The following is a 15885-nucleotide window of genomic DNA, read 5'->3' on the forward strand; positions in this document are numbered from 1 at the left end:
GTCTTATGATCAAAGGTTAAACAGGTTGGGACTCGACTCACTGGAGTTTAGAGGAATGGGAGGTCACCTCAGTGAGGCATATTGGATTCTGAAGGGACTTGACCGGGTCAACGCTGAGAGGATGCTCCCTCTCATGGGAGGGTCCAGGACCAGATGGCAGAGTCTCAAGATAAAAGGGCACAATTTAGGACTGAGATGAGGAATTTCCTCAGTGCTGAGTCTTTGGCATTCATTACGACAGAGAGCAATGGGGGTGGGGTCAGAGACAGAGGGGACTGCAGATGCTGGAAGCCAGAGTCAACAGATTAGATTAGATTACTTACAGTGTGAAAACAGGCCATTCGGCCCAACAAGTCCACACCGACCCGCCAAAGCGCAACCCACCCATTCCCCTACATTTACCCCTTACCTAACACTACGGGCAATTTAGCATGGCCAATTCACCTGACCCGCACATCTTTGGACTGTGGGAGGAAACCGGAGCACCCGGAGGAAACCCATGCAGACACGGGGAGAACGTGCAAACTCCACACAGTCAGTCGCCTGAGGTGGGAATTGAACCTGGGTCTCTGACGCTGTGAGGCAGCAGTGCTAACCACTATGCCACCGACTAATGTAACAGATGTGGAGCTGGCAAGGCACAGCGGGTCAGGCAGCATCAGAAGAGCAGGGAAGTCGATGTTTCAAGCTGTTTCAGTCCTGACGAAGGGTCCCAGCCCAAAACATCAACTCTCCAGCTCCTCCGATGCTGTTGGACATGCCGTGCTTTTCCAGCTCCACACCTATTGACTGTGGGGTAGTGCCTTTGTGGATATTTAAGGCTGAGATCAATAGATTCTTAATCAGTCAGGAAATCGAGGGTTACAGGGAAAGGGAGAGAAGTGGATCAGCCATGATCCTATTGAACAGCAGAGCAGGCCGAGGGGCCGAATGACCTACTCCTGTTCCTATTTCTTGTGGACGTTCAGAGGAACAGTGGGATCTTGTGGGGTTTGTTCACAGATCCCTGAAGGCAGCAGGACAGGTTAATAGGGGAGTTAAAGCAGCATTCAGTACAGTTGTGACAGAGGTTATAAGAGGTTATGTTGGAGCTGTACAGAACTTTGGTGCGGTCACAGCTGGGGTACTGTGTGCAGTCCTGGTCACTGCAATATAGAAAGGATGTGATTACACTGGAGAGGGGTACAGAGGAGATTCACCAGGATGTTGCCTGGGATGGAGTGTTTCACTGATGGAGAGAGACCAGACAAGCTCAGGTCGTTTTCTTTGGAGCACAGGGCTTCCAGATAAACCTGTTGGACAATAACCTGGTGTGTGATTTTTAACTTTCTTTGCAGCAGAGAAGGTGGAGTGGGGGGTCCTGATGGAGGTGTGTAAGATTAAGAGGGACATGGATGGGATAAGAGAAAGCAGCTGTTCCCCTTAGTTTAAGGGTTAACAACAAGGGAGTAGATACCCTTAAGGTGAAGGGCAGAAGGTTTAGACGGGATGAGGGGAAAGCATTTCTATCCAGAGTGTGGTGGGGGTTTGGAATGCACTGCCTGGGAGGGGAGTTCAGGAAGGAAACCTCACAACCGTTAAAACGTTGGCTGAGCACAATGTGCCATACCATTCAAGGCTGTGGGCTTAATGTAAGTGGCAGGAGACAGTACAGACTCAATGGGCCAAAGGGTCTCTTCTCTGCTTGTTGATTCTATGGCTATGATCCCCCAAATGCCCTTCACAAATTCTGTAAAATGCACATATTGTTTTGAGAATTACACCAGAATTTTGCTCTGAAATTTAATGAAAAACATCCCTTTATTCAATAGTATTCCTGGTTTCATTTTTATCTTTTATTATCAATATCTGGTGGATGGGAGGAGGCAGAGGGGTCCCACAGAATTTAACAGTGGGACCAGGAAATGGATAAAAATCATGGAGCTCAATAAACACAAGGGAGGGAAGGGGGTGGGAGGGTAATTAAGTAGTGCTGGTCATTGGGAGGAGTCTCCAGTGGAGAGGGATATCACCACAAAGCAATCAGGCTGAATGGCCTGCTTCTGTGTTGGTAACTGAAGGCTGTGTGTATAACGAGAGAAATATATCTCCCTGAAAATGACACTACATCCGAGAAATCAAACATTTTCAACAAATGGAGCACTGATCTACACAGAGCAAATCTTCAAGTTTTATTTAAAAATGACCCTCCTCTGTCCGGTATCCACCTGGGAGTATACAGCCTTCACCCAAGAGGGCATTGGAGAATTATTTCTATCCAAGTCATCATCTGATGTGAGGGGGTACTGGGGGAAAAGTGGGAGATTGGCAACAGGGAATGGTACTCATTAATGAGCTGGTGCACCTTCCTAGCCTGTAGAATTCTGGGATCTTTTGATTATTCTCCATTCATTTCAAAACTAGACCAGCATTGCCCCCTTCTGGTGTCAAGGAATACTGCAACTTTCCGGAGTGCACCAGGACCATTTGTCAAGGGCTTTATGGTCCTCACTGACGTTCCTACAGAAAATGAAATACTAACAAGCAGCCCGTTTGAGTGGCTCTCCCTCCACCATCACTTAGTAAGCAGCAGTGTGTACCATCTACAAGATGCCCGGCAGAAATTCACCAAAGATCCTCAGGCAGCACCTTCCAAACCCACAACCACTTCCATCCAGAAGGACAAGAGCACCAGGTACATGGGAACACCACCCCCCCTGCAAGTTCCCCTCCAAGCCACTCGCCATCCTGAAATATATCACTGTTCCTTCACTGTCGCTGGGTCAAAATCCTGCAATTCCCTCCCTAAAGGGCATTGTGTGTCTGCAGTCTGCAGTGGTTCAAGGCAGCAGCTCACCCCCACCTTCTCCAGGGACAGTTACACCGAGTGATGCACACAACCCAGTAATAAAAAATCCAGGCAGTGTGGGGAAACAGTTGTTTATTTATTTCTGGGACATGGACATCACTGGCTGGGCCCAGCATTTATTGCCCGTCCCTAATTGCCCCTTGAGAGGGTGGGGGTGAGCTGCCTTCTTGAACCGCTGCAGTCCATGTGCTGTAGGCAGACCCACAATGCCCTTCGGGAGAGAATTGCAGGATTTTGACCCAGCAACGCTGAAGCAGCCCAGGCCCTGAGCCACTCATTTATCTCTGGTACTTATAAGGAGTGCAGGAGGAATAATGAAGGGGTGGGAAAGAGAGGGGGGAGTAGGAAATGAGGGAAGGAATTGGAACAGGGTAAAGAAAGTGGGGAAATGCAGCAGAAAACAAGAGCTATTTTTATCACATTACTCCCAATAATTAAAAAGGAACGGTCAGAAATCAGCTTTATTATTCAACTTAAAAAAAATGTACAACATTTCAGTCAAGAACATTCCCAATCTGGATCTGTAGGATCCCGAGAATAAAGTCATCCGCAGAAACAAAACTTCATGTTCAACATCAAGATCTTTGGTTTTCTTTGAAAATAAAATAAAGAAAGAAAAAGGAAGTCTGCTACACGCAAAAGTGGCACAATGTCACACAGAGTAACAGAAGATACTGTCTCAATCTAAAGGGCCTGGCAACAAGACTTCTACGTTTTACACACACACACACACACACACACACACACAGCGAGTATTTCTTTGTAGTTTAACTTGACTCTGGCTGTTTAATTAGCCTGGGAGACAATATTACCAGAGTCCAGGCTGACCTGCAAACAGCAGCTTTCCTGATGCAATTACACAAATGTGAAAGATAATGAGTTTCGTGTTTGAGGGGACATTGAACTCTCTGCTCTCCCTCCACAGAAAGAAACACAAAGGAGTACATTCCTTGTGGGAGGGAACTGGCAGCATGGAGGGGAGCTGAAAGAGGGAAATGGTCTTACATTTATATAGCACCTTTCACACTCCAGGAAGACTCAATCAATGAAGGATGGGGGCATTGTTGTAATGTAGGAAACATGCCAACCAATTTATACACAATAAGTTCCCACAAACAGCAATGCGGTGAATGACCAGCTTTTCTCTCAGTCATGTCAACTGAGATAATATATTGATGCAGGAGATCAGCGGGGGAGTGCCCACTGCTCTGCCTCAGTGTAGCAGCACAGGCCCTTTCCTGGCTTAGCCCAGAGGCCAGACTGGATCCTCTGGTTAACATCTCATCCAGCACTCCCTCAGAGCTATAAAAAGGAATGTCCATCTGGGTCAGGGGTTCAAGGACCTGGGCTCGATACCAGGACCATGAGAATCGAAAGCAGACAGGGAATTTCAAATCAGTCGGACTGGGGGTGGGGGAGGTAGGACTCTGTTCCTGACAACTGCTGCACAGCTTCAAGACAGTCACAATCTCACAACGCACGCTCTTGATACTACACTCCACCAGATTTCAGATCTCACAGAACAAGCTGCAAATACTCCAACCACATTCACTCACACGTGCAGCTTAAACATAGCCACATATTGGAACACTGAATCCCAACAACACACACACACACACACACACACACACACACATTAAATTAAAACATCCAACAGTGGCCGCTGGTTTTAATTCTCCGGCTAGGAAGCGATCCCAAGCAAGTATGCGGCATCCTTTGTTCTACGAACAAGTTCCAATAAAAAGTAGGAATTGAGCTGCAGGGAATTCTAATCCAGCAGAACTCTGGGTGACCTGGTGTTTGGGGGTGTGTAACAGTGAGTCCTCAGGGTGGTGGGAGAGAGAGAGACACGCACACAGGCCGCAGTAACCACAGCAATCCTCATGACTTGCCCACCTTCATGTACGATGGGATTGTTCCCCGAGCAGTCAGGCCCTCAAACCGCTTGTAGGTGTAGTTAATGAAGACCCAGTCCTTCGATTTATAATCCGTGTCAGTCATGTTGGGCGCTGAGAGAACAAACAAAAGAATTAGACGTGTTTAGTCACAACTGAAAGATTCGGCACCAACACAGCACTGAACGACAGAACGGCTGTAGCACTGATGCAGGCCATTCGACCCATTATACCAGTTCCGGCCCTTTGTAAGATCTCAGCAGGTTATCCCACTCCCCCTCCTGCCTGACATTCGTGTGGCCAATAGCAGGTCTAATGAGTTAGAGATAACTAAATGCATTGAAATGGCACCTGGCACAGCCTTGGAACACTCCAAGAGGCCGCACAACCAACCAATGAACAACAGGCAGAGGAGTAAGTTACTTAGTGCCTGGAGCCAGAGCACCAATGGTCACTGAGATACTAGCTCCACACATTCAATTTTTTTACTTAAAAGAAACACACACGATTGGGCTGAGATTTTTAATTACTGATCCAACAACAGCCAGTTATGACAGCATCACAAACTTTGACCAGCGTCCAGGTGAAGTAGTGCAGTCCGTGATTTCACAAACACGTACAGCAGCAGCATTTGCAGTCACTGTTTGTACCCGACTGTGAATCCTCTTGCAAGGATGCCTGCCTTGAAGATAAAAATCACAACACCAGGTTATAGTCCAACAGGTTCAATTGGAAGCACTAGCTTTCGGAGCGCTGCTCTTTCATCAGGTGATAGTGGAGGGCTCAATCCTGACACACAGAATTTAGAGCAAAAATTTAATGTGATGTAACTGTTAGAATAGTGATAGTTTCACTTTTTTCATGTGTAAATCACAAAACCTTTTTTTAAAAAAAAAGTTGCATTCTTGGCTTAGCTATTAACATTGGATGATAGATAGGCAATATGTTGAATGGTGTTGTGTTCTCTGTCTATGTCATGATGTTTAGATTGATTCTAATCTAAAAAGAGAGATAATGGAGTTTTACATGAATGTCTGCAGTGTTTGAGCAATGTACAATGTAACTCTGCAAGTACAAACTCACCCACAAAATATATGTCTGTGTGTGTCTGTCTGTCTGTCTGGGTTGGGGGTTGAGTGTGAGAATATGTGTGTGTGTGTGTGTGTGTGTGTGTGTGTGTGTGTGTGTGTGTGTGTGTGTGTGTGTGTGTGTGTGTGTGTGTGTGTGTGTGTGAAAGAAGTGAAGCTATCACGGTATTCTAACAGATGAAAGGCTTAACAGACAATTAATTTTTCAATGTATAATTTCAGTTACATCACACTGTTAAATTTTGCTACAAATTCTGTTAGGATTGCACCCTCCACTATCACCTGATGAAGGAGCATCGCTCCGAAAGCTAGTGCTTCCAATTAAACCTGTTGGACTAGAACCTGGTGTTGTGTGATTTTTAACTTTGTACACCCCAGTCCAACACCAGCATCTCCAAATCATGCCTTGAAGTAGTTTTCCTCCTCTCTCGACAAGAATCTCAGGGAGTCCCTCTCTCACTGCAACTCCCAGGTCATCTCATCTGCCCTGAAGCCCTTCAACCATGTCCTGAAACAGACTCGCTACCACAGCCACATTTGCTTTCTCAGTGCAACCCCAGGGCATCAATGTGGATTTCACCAGTTTTCTCATTTCCCCTTCCCCCACCTCACCCCAGCTCCAGCCTTCCAGCTCAGCACTGTCCCCATGACCTGTCCTACCTGCCTATCTTCCTTTCAAGTATTCACTCCACTCTGACCCATCACCTCCATCTCCACCCCCACTTACTTATTATACTCTATGCGACTTTCTCCTCACCCCCACCCTCCTCTCATGTATCTCTCCACTCTGCAGGCACTCTGCCTCTATTCCTGATGAAGGGCTTTTGCCCAAAATGTCAATTTTCCTGCTCCTTGGATGCTGCCTGACCTGCTGTGCTTTTCCAGCACCACTCTAATCTAGACTCTGGTTTCCAGCATCTGCAGTCCTTGTTTTTATCCTGAAAGGTAAGTATTGGCCACAAGGAGTGAGCTCAAGCTGCTCCTGAACAGATCCCAGCTGGTTTACATCGCCCTGAACAGACAGGGAGTCTCTGTCTGACCGGAGTGCCCTACAGCTGCTTACTCTTCTGATAAAACCCTTCAGACTAGGCCAGTACCTGAGAGCGAACCCCATTGCTGTGGGTCAGGAGTCACATGTAGGCCAGACCGGGTAAGGATGGCAGATTTCCCTCTCTGGGGGACATTACTGAAGCAGCCGGGTCAAATGGCAAAGGCTAAAGGTCAGAGGTAGGCCACCCTTTTGTTCCAGATTGTGACTGAATGTGTCAGAGTTTCTGACTCCCTGCAGACAGTGACAACACTATCCCAAAGAGCGCTCCTTTCATTTAGTGTGGAAATCCAAAATACGCTCAAAATCGAGACAGGAGTCAAACAGAAGGGTCATGGTTACATGACTGATTTTAACTCTCTCTAAGTGAACATACTCTGAGTGAGTTAAGTTCTCACCCTCTGCCCCTGCAGCATCAATATGATTTAGACTGTGGCAAATGGAATTTAATCCTTAAAAGTGGAGGTGATGTATTTTGGGAGGACTAACAAAGGAATCTACATCGATTGGAAGGACTGTAGGAAGCATAGAGGATCTGAGGGACCTTGGTGTGGATGGCCAGAGAAATATGAAGGCAACAGGACAGGTGGACGCAGTGGTTAAGGAGACATACAGGATACTTGCCTTTATTAATCGAGACCTTCGTTACAACAGCAGGGAGGTTATAACGGAGCTACATGTAACATTCATCAGGCCAGAGGGAGTACTGTGTGCAGTTCTGGTCCCCACATGACAGGAAGGATGGGATTGCATTAGAGAGGGTACAGAGGACAAATCACCGGGATGCCGTCTGGGCTGGGCTAGATCGATGGAGGGAGACCTGGATAGGCTAGAGTTGTTTTCCCTCGAGCAGCGAAGGCTGAGGTGTACTGGAGTTAAGGGGGCCTTGACAGGGTAGCTATGGAGAAACCCTTCCCTTTTGTAGAGCGGTCAATAACCAGGTGGGTCAGGAGGTGGAGGGGGGACTGGAGGGAAATTGTTTTCATCCTTGAAGGTGGGGAGTATGTTGAGCAGTGCGGTAGGGACACAAACCCACAGGATGCTTTAGTAGTATTTAGGTGAACATTTGACACACCACAGTATACAAGGCCATGCGCTGGAAAGTGAGATTAGAGCAAATGGATATTTAATGACCTGCACGAACATGGGCCGAAGAGCCTCTTTCAATGCTATAAAAACTCTATTTCTCTGGGTCAGAGGAATAAAACAGGTAAACCATTTCCTGTCTTTAAAAAAAGCTACAACACGCTGTACAATTATCCACCGTACAAGCCTCAACAATGGAGCTGGAGATTCCTTCGTGTTTTTAAAACGTTTAACCTTTAAAACTTAAAACATGGTGTGTTTCAAATCCCTGAGTGAAGGGCTTAAAGGGTTAACATGCAGTGAACGTAACTGCTTCATACCTGGCTGCAAGATGTCGGATTCAGGAAATTCGTCAAAATTCGAAGTGTCATCAATACTCCGGATTTCAATCGGAATCGCTGCCGGTCTCTCCCTGTTACAAACAAATTACACACAACTCAGATTCACAAACTTTCAATTCAAACTGCTTCCTCAAACGCCTGCAACAAAAGTAACTTGCATTTATATAGAAACCAAAAGAACTGCTGATGCTGGAAATCAAAGGGAAACAGGAATTGCTGAACAGGATCTGGACCAGATGGGCCAATGGGCCGAGAAGTGGCAGATGGAGTTTAATTCAGATAAATGCGAGGCGCTGCATTTTGGGAAAGCAAATCTTAGCCGGACTTATACACTTAATAGTAAGGTCCTAGGGAGTGTTGCTGAACAAAGAGACCTTGGAGTGCAGGTTCATAGCTCCTTGAAAGTAGAGTCGCAGGTAGATAGGATAGTGAAGGTATGCTTTCCTTTTTTGGTCAGACTATTGAGTACAGGAGTTGGGAGGTCATGTTGCAGCTGTACAGGATATTGGTTAGGTCCAAGGCTGAGGGGTGACCTTATAGAAGTTTACAAAATTATGAGGGGCATGGATAGGGTAAAGAGGCAAGTTTTTTCCCCTGGGTGGGAGAGTCCAGAACTAGAGGGTGTAGGTTTAGGGCGAGAGGGAAAAGTCATAAAAGAGAGCCAAGGGGCAACGTTTTCATGCAGGGGGTGGTATGTGTATGGAATGAACTGCCAGAGGAAGTGGTGGAGGCTGGTACAATTGCAACATTTAAGAGGCATTTGGATGGGTATATGAATAGGAAGGGTTTGGAGGTGTATGGGCCGGGTGCTGGCAGATGGGACTAGATTGGGTTGGGATATCTGGTCAGCATGGACAGGTTAGACCGAAGGGTCTGTTTCCATGCTGTACATCTCTATGACTCTAAGTTCAGCAGGTCTGGCAGCATCTGTGGAGAGTAATCAGAACTCCCCCTCCTTATTCTCTGCATAAAAACAACTTTTTCCCCAGTTACCATCAGTTCGGAGGAAGGGGGCACTGGACCCAAAATATTAATCTGACTTCTCTTCACCTGCTGAGCTTTTCCAGCACCTTCTGTTCTGGTTGCAGGTGTATAGCAGCTGTAAGGTAGTTAAATGCCTCCGGGTGCAGTTATCGGACAACGGGGTAACAGCCCACATGAGGAAATATTGCTCTTGAGGCAGCTCAGTCAAAGGAATGATAAAAGGAGGAGGGGTTTCAGGAGGGAATTCCAGATCTTAACGCTCCAATCAGCTGCCAGGTGCTGGAGTTGGTGATGAGCAAGAGTCTGGGATAGGAGCAGTTCAGAGATCTCTCCATCGTTCTGGTGCAGAAAGAGGCCATTCAGCTCATCGTGCCTGTGCTGACCCTTCAAACAAGATTCATCACTTAGAGCCAATCTCCTGTGTTTTTCCCATTCCCTTCTATCCTAATAACCAGCCAATGCCGCACTTTAATTCCTCAATCGAATCTGCCTTCCCCACACTTCCAATCCGCCCATTCCAGACCCGAACCACTCGCCGGGTGAAAGGGAGATGTTCCTCACTGCAGCTTCACTTCTTTTGGCACAACTTTAAGCTTTTCCAAGCTCTTCTCTGAGACAGTGGCACGGGGGAGATTTACAGTTAGGAGTGCTGCCAGGGTGGTATTGGTGCCCAGTCCTCAGGGTCTCTCTCTCAGCTCCTGCCCCTCCCTCACAATCCGCAGCCACCTTCACCCAATACCACCGCCACCACCACACCCCACACCAAAAATTCCAAACCTCAGCTCCAGCAATGCTGTCCAGATGCTCCACATCCCTGATCTGGGAATTATTACAGTGCAGAGGGAGACCATTCAGCCCATCACGCCCCTCACTGACTCGCTGAGCACTTTAACTTAATGCCAATCTCCTTTGTCGTGTAACCCTGCAGCTTGTATGACTAAATAAGTAGTAACAATGACCTCTCAGTCACCCTCATCTGAACCTGTCTCCGCCTCCAGGAGGAGTGAGAACCCCAGATTTCCATTAGCGGGTCTGTCTGTCTCTGTAGGTCTCTGTGTATATCCCCTTGATCTTACAGTTAATGACATTGGTGCCTTTTTGCAAATCCTCCACCAGAGGGAACCTTTTCCACATCTACACTTTCAGAGTCAGATGTACAGCACAGAAACAGACCCTTCAGCCCAACTCATCCATGCCGACCAGCTATCCTAACATAATCTAGTCCCATTGGCCAGCACTTGGCCCATATCCCTCTAAAACCATTCCTATTCGTATACCTACCCAGATGCCTTTTAAATTGTGCTGAAAATGTGTTGCTGGTTAAAGCACAGCAGGTCAGACAGCATCCAAGGAACAGGAAATTCGACGTTTCGGGCCAGAGCCCTTCATCAGGAATGAGGAGAGGGTGCCAGGCAGGCTCAGATAAAAGGTAGGGGGGAGGGACTTGGGGGAGGGGCGATGGAGATGTGATAGGTGGAAGGAGGTCAAGGTGAGGGTGATAGGCCGGAGTGGGGTGGGGGCGGAGAGGTCAGGAAGAAGATTACAGGTTAGGAGGGCGGTGCTGAGTCCAAGGGAATCGACTGAGACAAGGTGGGGGGGAAATGAGGAAACTGGAGAAATCTGAGTTCATCCCTTGTGGTTGGAGGGTTCCCAGGCGGAAGATGAGGCGCTCTTCCTTCAACCGTCGTGTTATGATGTTCTGGCGATGGAGGAGTCCAAGGACCTGCATGTCCTCGGTGGAGTGGGAGGGAGAGTTAAAGTGATGAGCCACGGGGTGGTTGGGTTGGTTGGTCCGGGCGTCCCAGAGGTGTTCCCTGAAGCGTTCTGCAAGTAGGCGGCCTGTCTCCCCAATATAGAGGAGGCCACATCGGGTGCAGCGGATGCAATTGATGATGTGTGTGGAGGTGCAGGTGAATTTGTGGCGGATATGGAAGGATCCCTTGGGGCCTTGGAGAGAAGTAAGGGAGGAGGTGTGGGCGCAAGTTTTGCATTTCCTGCGGTTGCAGGGGAAGGTGCCGGGAGTGGAGGTTGGGTTGGTGGGGGGTGTGGACCTGACGAGGGAGTCACGAAGGGAGTGGTCTTTGCAGAACGCTGATAGGGGAGGGGAGGGAAATATATCCCTGGTGGTGGGGTCCGTTTGGAGGTGGCGGAAATGACGACGGATGATACGTTGTATACGGAGGTTGGTGGGGTGGTAGGTGAGAACCAGTGGGGTTCTGTCTTGGTGGCGGTTGGAGGGGCGGGACTCAAGGGCGGAGGAGTGGGAAGTGGTGGAGATGCGGTGGAGGGCATCGTCGATCACGTCTGGGGGGAATCTGCGGTCCTTGAAGAAGGAGGCCATCTGGGCTGTGCGGTGTTGGAACTGGTCCTCCTGGGAGCAGATGCGGCGGAGACGAAGGAATTGGGAATATGGGATGGAGTTTTTACAGGGGGCAGGGTGGGAGGAGGTGTAGTCCAGGTAGCTGTGGGAGTCAGACGGACCCCACCACCAGGGATATATTTCCCTCCCCTCCCCTATCAGCGTTCCGCAAAGACCACTCCCTTCGTGACTCCCTCGTCAGGTCCACACCCCCCACCAACCCAACCTCCACCCCCGGCACCTTCCCCTGCAACCGCAGGAAATGCAAAACTTGCGCCCACACCTCCCCCCTTACTTCTCTCCAAGGCCCCAAGGGATCCTTCCATATCCGTCACAAATTCACCTGCACCTCCACACACATCATCTATTGCATCCGCTGCACCCGATGTGGCCTCCTCTATATTGGGGAGACAGGCCGCCTACTTGCAGAACGCTTCAGGGAACACCTCTGGGACACCCGAACCAACCAACCCAACCACCCCATGGCTCAACACTTTAACTCCCCCTCCCACTCCACCGAAGACATGCAGGTCCTTGGACTCCTCCATCGGCAGAACATAACAACACGACGGTTGGAGGAAGAGTGCTTCACCTTCCGCCTGGGAACCCTCCAACCACAAGGGATGAACTCAGATTTCTCCAGTTTCCTCATTTCCCCTCCCCCCCACCTTGTCTCAGTCGATTCCCTTGGACTCAGCACCGCCCTCCTAACCTGCAATCCTCTTCCTGACCTCTCCGCCCCCACCCCACTCCGGCCTATCACCCTCACCTTGACCTCCTTCCACCTATCACATCTCCATCGCCCCTCCCCCCTACCTTTTATCTTAGCCTGCCTGGCACCCTCTCCTCATTCCTGATGAAGGGCTCTAGCCCGAAACGTCGAATTTCCTGTTCCTTGGATGCTGCCTGACCTGCTGTGCTTTAACCAGCAACACATTTTCAACTCTGATCTCCAGCATCTGCAGACCTCACTTTTTACTCGCATTTTAAATTGTACCAGCCTCCACCACTTCCTCTGGCAGCTCATTCCATACACACATCACCATCTGCTTAAAAAACACAGGCTAACCTAGTACCTATGTTTAATATTTTTAAAACTTAATCAAGCAAGTCATTATTTTAACAACTTAAACAGTCCTCTCTCTCCCTGTACTCATCCTAAAGGAGGTCACCATAGCCCCAGAGGATCAGAAGGGATTCTCAGAGAGATCTTGAGGATGGTTTAACCAGAGGGTCATCATGCCTCAGGGGAGGGGAGAGGCAGAGGAGGAGGATCTGTAATAGGAACCTCGCCTGGTGTGGGAATTGAACCTGTGCTGTGGGCATTGTTCTGTCCAGCTAACAGACTCCCTCACCATTTATTTCGTGAAAAAGAACCCAGTGAGTCTAGAGCTCAGTTTGAGGTGATTGACAGAACGGTCAATCAAAAACTCTTACAAGCTTAGAGGGAGGGTCACTCGACCGGAAACATTAACCGATATCTCTCGATGTAGAGGTACTGCAGTTGGATGGGGGTGGGGTGGACAAAATGAAAAATCACATGACCAATATGTTTGTGTGAAATCAAGCTTTCAGAGCAGGCAGCCTGGTGTCGTGTAATTTGTGACTGATTTCTCTCGGCCAATGCTGCCAGACCTGCTGAATCTTGAGCAGTGAGGCATTATGGGTGGAGCTGAGAAATAAGAAGGGCGCAGTTACATTGTTGGGGCTGTATTACAGACCTCCCAACAGTGAGCGTGAGGGAGAAGAACAAATAGATAAACAGATTATGGAAAGATGTAGAGGCAACAGGGTAGTGGTGATGGGAGATTTTAATTTTCCCAACATTGACTGGGATACACTTAGCGTCAGAGGTCTGGATGGGGTAGAATTTGTAAGAAGTGTCCAGGAGAGTTTTCTAGAGCAGTATGTCAATAGTCCGATGAGGGAAAGGGCCATATTGGACCTGGTACTGGGGAACGAGCCAGGACAGGTGATAGAAGTTGTGGTGGGAGGTTTCTTTGGGAACAGTGACCACAATTCTGCAAGGTTTAGAATACTCGTAGACAAAGATGAGTGTGGTCCTGAGGGAAGATTACTAAACTGGGCTAAGGCCAATTATATCAAAATTAGGCAAGAGCTGGGAAATGTGGATTGGACACAGCTATTTGAAGGGAAGGCCACATTTGAGATATGGGAAGCTTTCAAAGATAGGTTAACGGTAGTGGAGGATAGGCATGCCCCGCTGAAGGCAAAGGATAGAAAGGACAACATTCATGAACCGTGGATGACAGAAGAAATTGTACAACTAGCCAAGAGGGAAAGGGAAGCGTACATAAGGTCTAGGCAGCTAAGAACAGAACGGGCCCTGGGGGCATATCGGGAGAGTAGGATCAATCTTAAATAGGAATAAAGCAGGCTAAAAGGGGTCATGACATAGCTTTAGCCAGCAGAATTAAGGAGAATCCCAAAACCTTTTATTCTTACATAAGCAGCAAGCGGTTAACTAGAGAAAGGGTTGTTCCACTAAAGGATAAGGAAGGAAGGCTGTGTGTTGAACCCGAGAGAATGGGTGAGATTCTGAATGATTACTTTGCATCAGTGTTCACTGAGGAGAGGAACATGATGAATGTTGAGATTAGAGACAGAAGTTTGATTAGTCTGGATCACGTTGACTTAAGTAGGGAAGATGTGTTGGGTAGGCTAGAGGTTATTAAGGTAGACAAATCCCAGGACTGGATGGGATCTATCCCAGGTTGCTGAGGGAGGTGAGAGAGGAAATAGCTGGGGCCCTGACAGATATCTTTATGGCATTCTTAAACATGCTCATGTTGTCCCCCTGTACCGGAAGAGTTGTAGGGATATTCCAGGTAACTACAGACCAGTGAGCCTGAAGTCAGTGGTGGAAAAGTTGCTGAAGAGGGTACTGAGGAATAGGATCTATTTATATTTAGAAAAGAATGGGCTTATCAGTGATAGGCAACATGGTTTTGTGCGGGGGAGATCGTGCCTTACCAACCTAAGAGAGTTCTTCGAGGAAGTGACCAAGTTGATAGAGGAAGCGAGGGCTGTTGATGTCATATACATGGACTTTAGTAAGGTGTTTGATAAGGTTCCCCATGGTAGACTAATAGAGAAAGTGAAGTCACATGGTGTGCAGAGTGATCTAGCTAGGTGGGTAAAGAACTGGTTGAGCAACAGGAGACAGGGAGTAGTAGATGAAGGGAGTTTCTCGAAATGGAGAGAGGTAACCAGTGTGTTCCACAGGAGTCAGTGTTGGGGCCGCTGTTGTTTGTAATTTATATAAATGATCTGGAAGGGGGCACTGTTGGTATGATCAGCAAGTTTGCAGATGACACGAAGATTGGTGGAGTAGCAGAAAGCATAAGGGACCATCAAAGAATACAGGAGGATATAGATAGAGTTGGGCAGAAAAGTGGCAGCTGAAGTTCAATCCAGACAAATGTGAGGTGATGCATTTAGGCAAGACTAATTCTAGAGCGAATTATACAATGAATGGAAGAGCCTTGGGAAAAGTTGTGAGCAGAGAGATCTGGGAATACAGGTCTATTGTACCCTGAAGATTGCGGCACAGGTGGATAGAGTGGTCAAGAAGCCATATGGTACGCTTGCCTTCATTGGACGGGGTATTGAGTATAAGAGCTGGCAGGTCATGTTAAAATTGTACAAGACATTGGTTCGGCCGCATTTAGAATACTGTGTACAGTTCTGGTCGCCACATTACCAAAAGGATGTGGACGCTTTGGAGAGGGTGCAGAGAAGGTTTATGAGAATATTGCCTGGTATGGAAGGTGCTAGCTATGAAGAGAGGTTGAATAGGTTAGGTTTGTTTTCATTAGAGAAAAAAAAAGGAGATTGAGGGGGGACCTGACTGAGGTTTACAAAATCATAAGACCATAAGACATAGGAGTGGAAGTAAGGCCATTCGGCCCATCGAGTCCACTCCGCCATTCAATCATGGCTAATTGGCATTTCAACTCCACTTACCAACGTTCTCCCTGTAGCCCTTAATTCCTTGAGACAACAAGAATCTATCAATCTCTGCCTTGAAGACATTTAGCGTCCCGGCGTCCACTGCACTCTGCGGCAATGAATTCCACAGGCCCACCATTCTCTGGCTGAAGAAATGTCTCCGCATTTCTGTTCTGAATTGACCCCCTCTAATTCTAAGGCTGTGTCCACGGGTCCTAGTCTCCTCACCTAACGGAAACAATTTCCTAGCGTCCACCTTTTCCA

General features: G+C 47.9%; 1 protein-coding gene across 2 annotated transcripts in view; it reads right to left on the minus strand.

The window, feature by feature from the left end:
* Positions 1-3295: 3295 nt before the first annotated feature.
* LOC132824612 (serine/threonine-protein kinase 38-like) overlaps positions 3296-15885 on the minus strand; it is a 72844-nt gene continuing 60254 nt past the window's right edge. For both annotated transcript variants that reach the window (XM_060839205.1, XM_060839206.1), the window contains 2 exons: positions 8286-8377; positions 3296-4857 (listed from right to left, as the gene is read on the minus strand). In XM_060839205.1, the coding sequence (XP_060695188.1) occupies positions 4730-4857; positions 8286-8377 (220 nt within the window). In that variant the 3' untranslated portion in view covers positions 3296-4729. The remainder of the gene's footprint in view (positions 4858-8285; positions 8378-15885) is intronic.

This window comes from Hemiscyllium ocellatum, chromosome 19, assembly GCF_020745735.1.
Source record: "Hemiscyllium ocellatum isolate sHemOce1 chromosome 19, sHemOce1.pat.X.cur, whole genome shotgun sequence".
NCBI lineage: Eukaryota > Metazoa > Chordata > Chondrichthyes > Orectolobiformes > Hemiscylliidae > Hemiscyllium > Hemiscyllium ocellatum.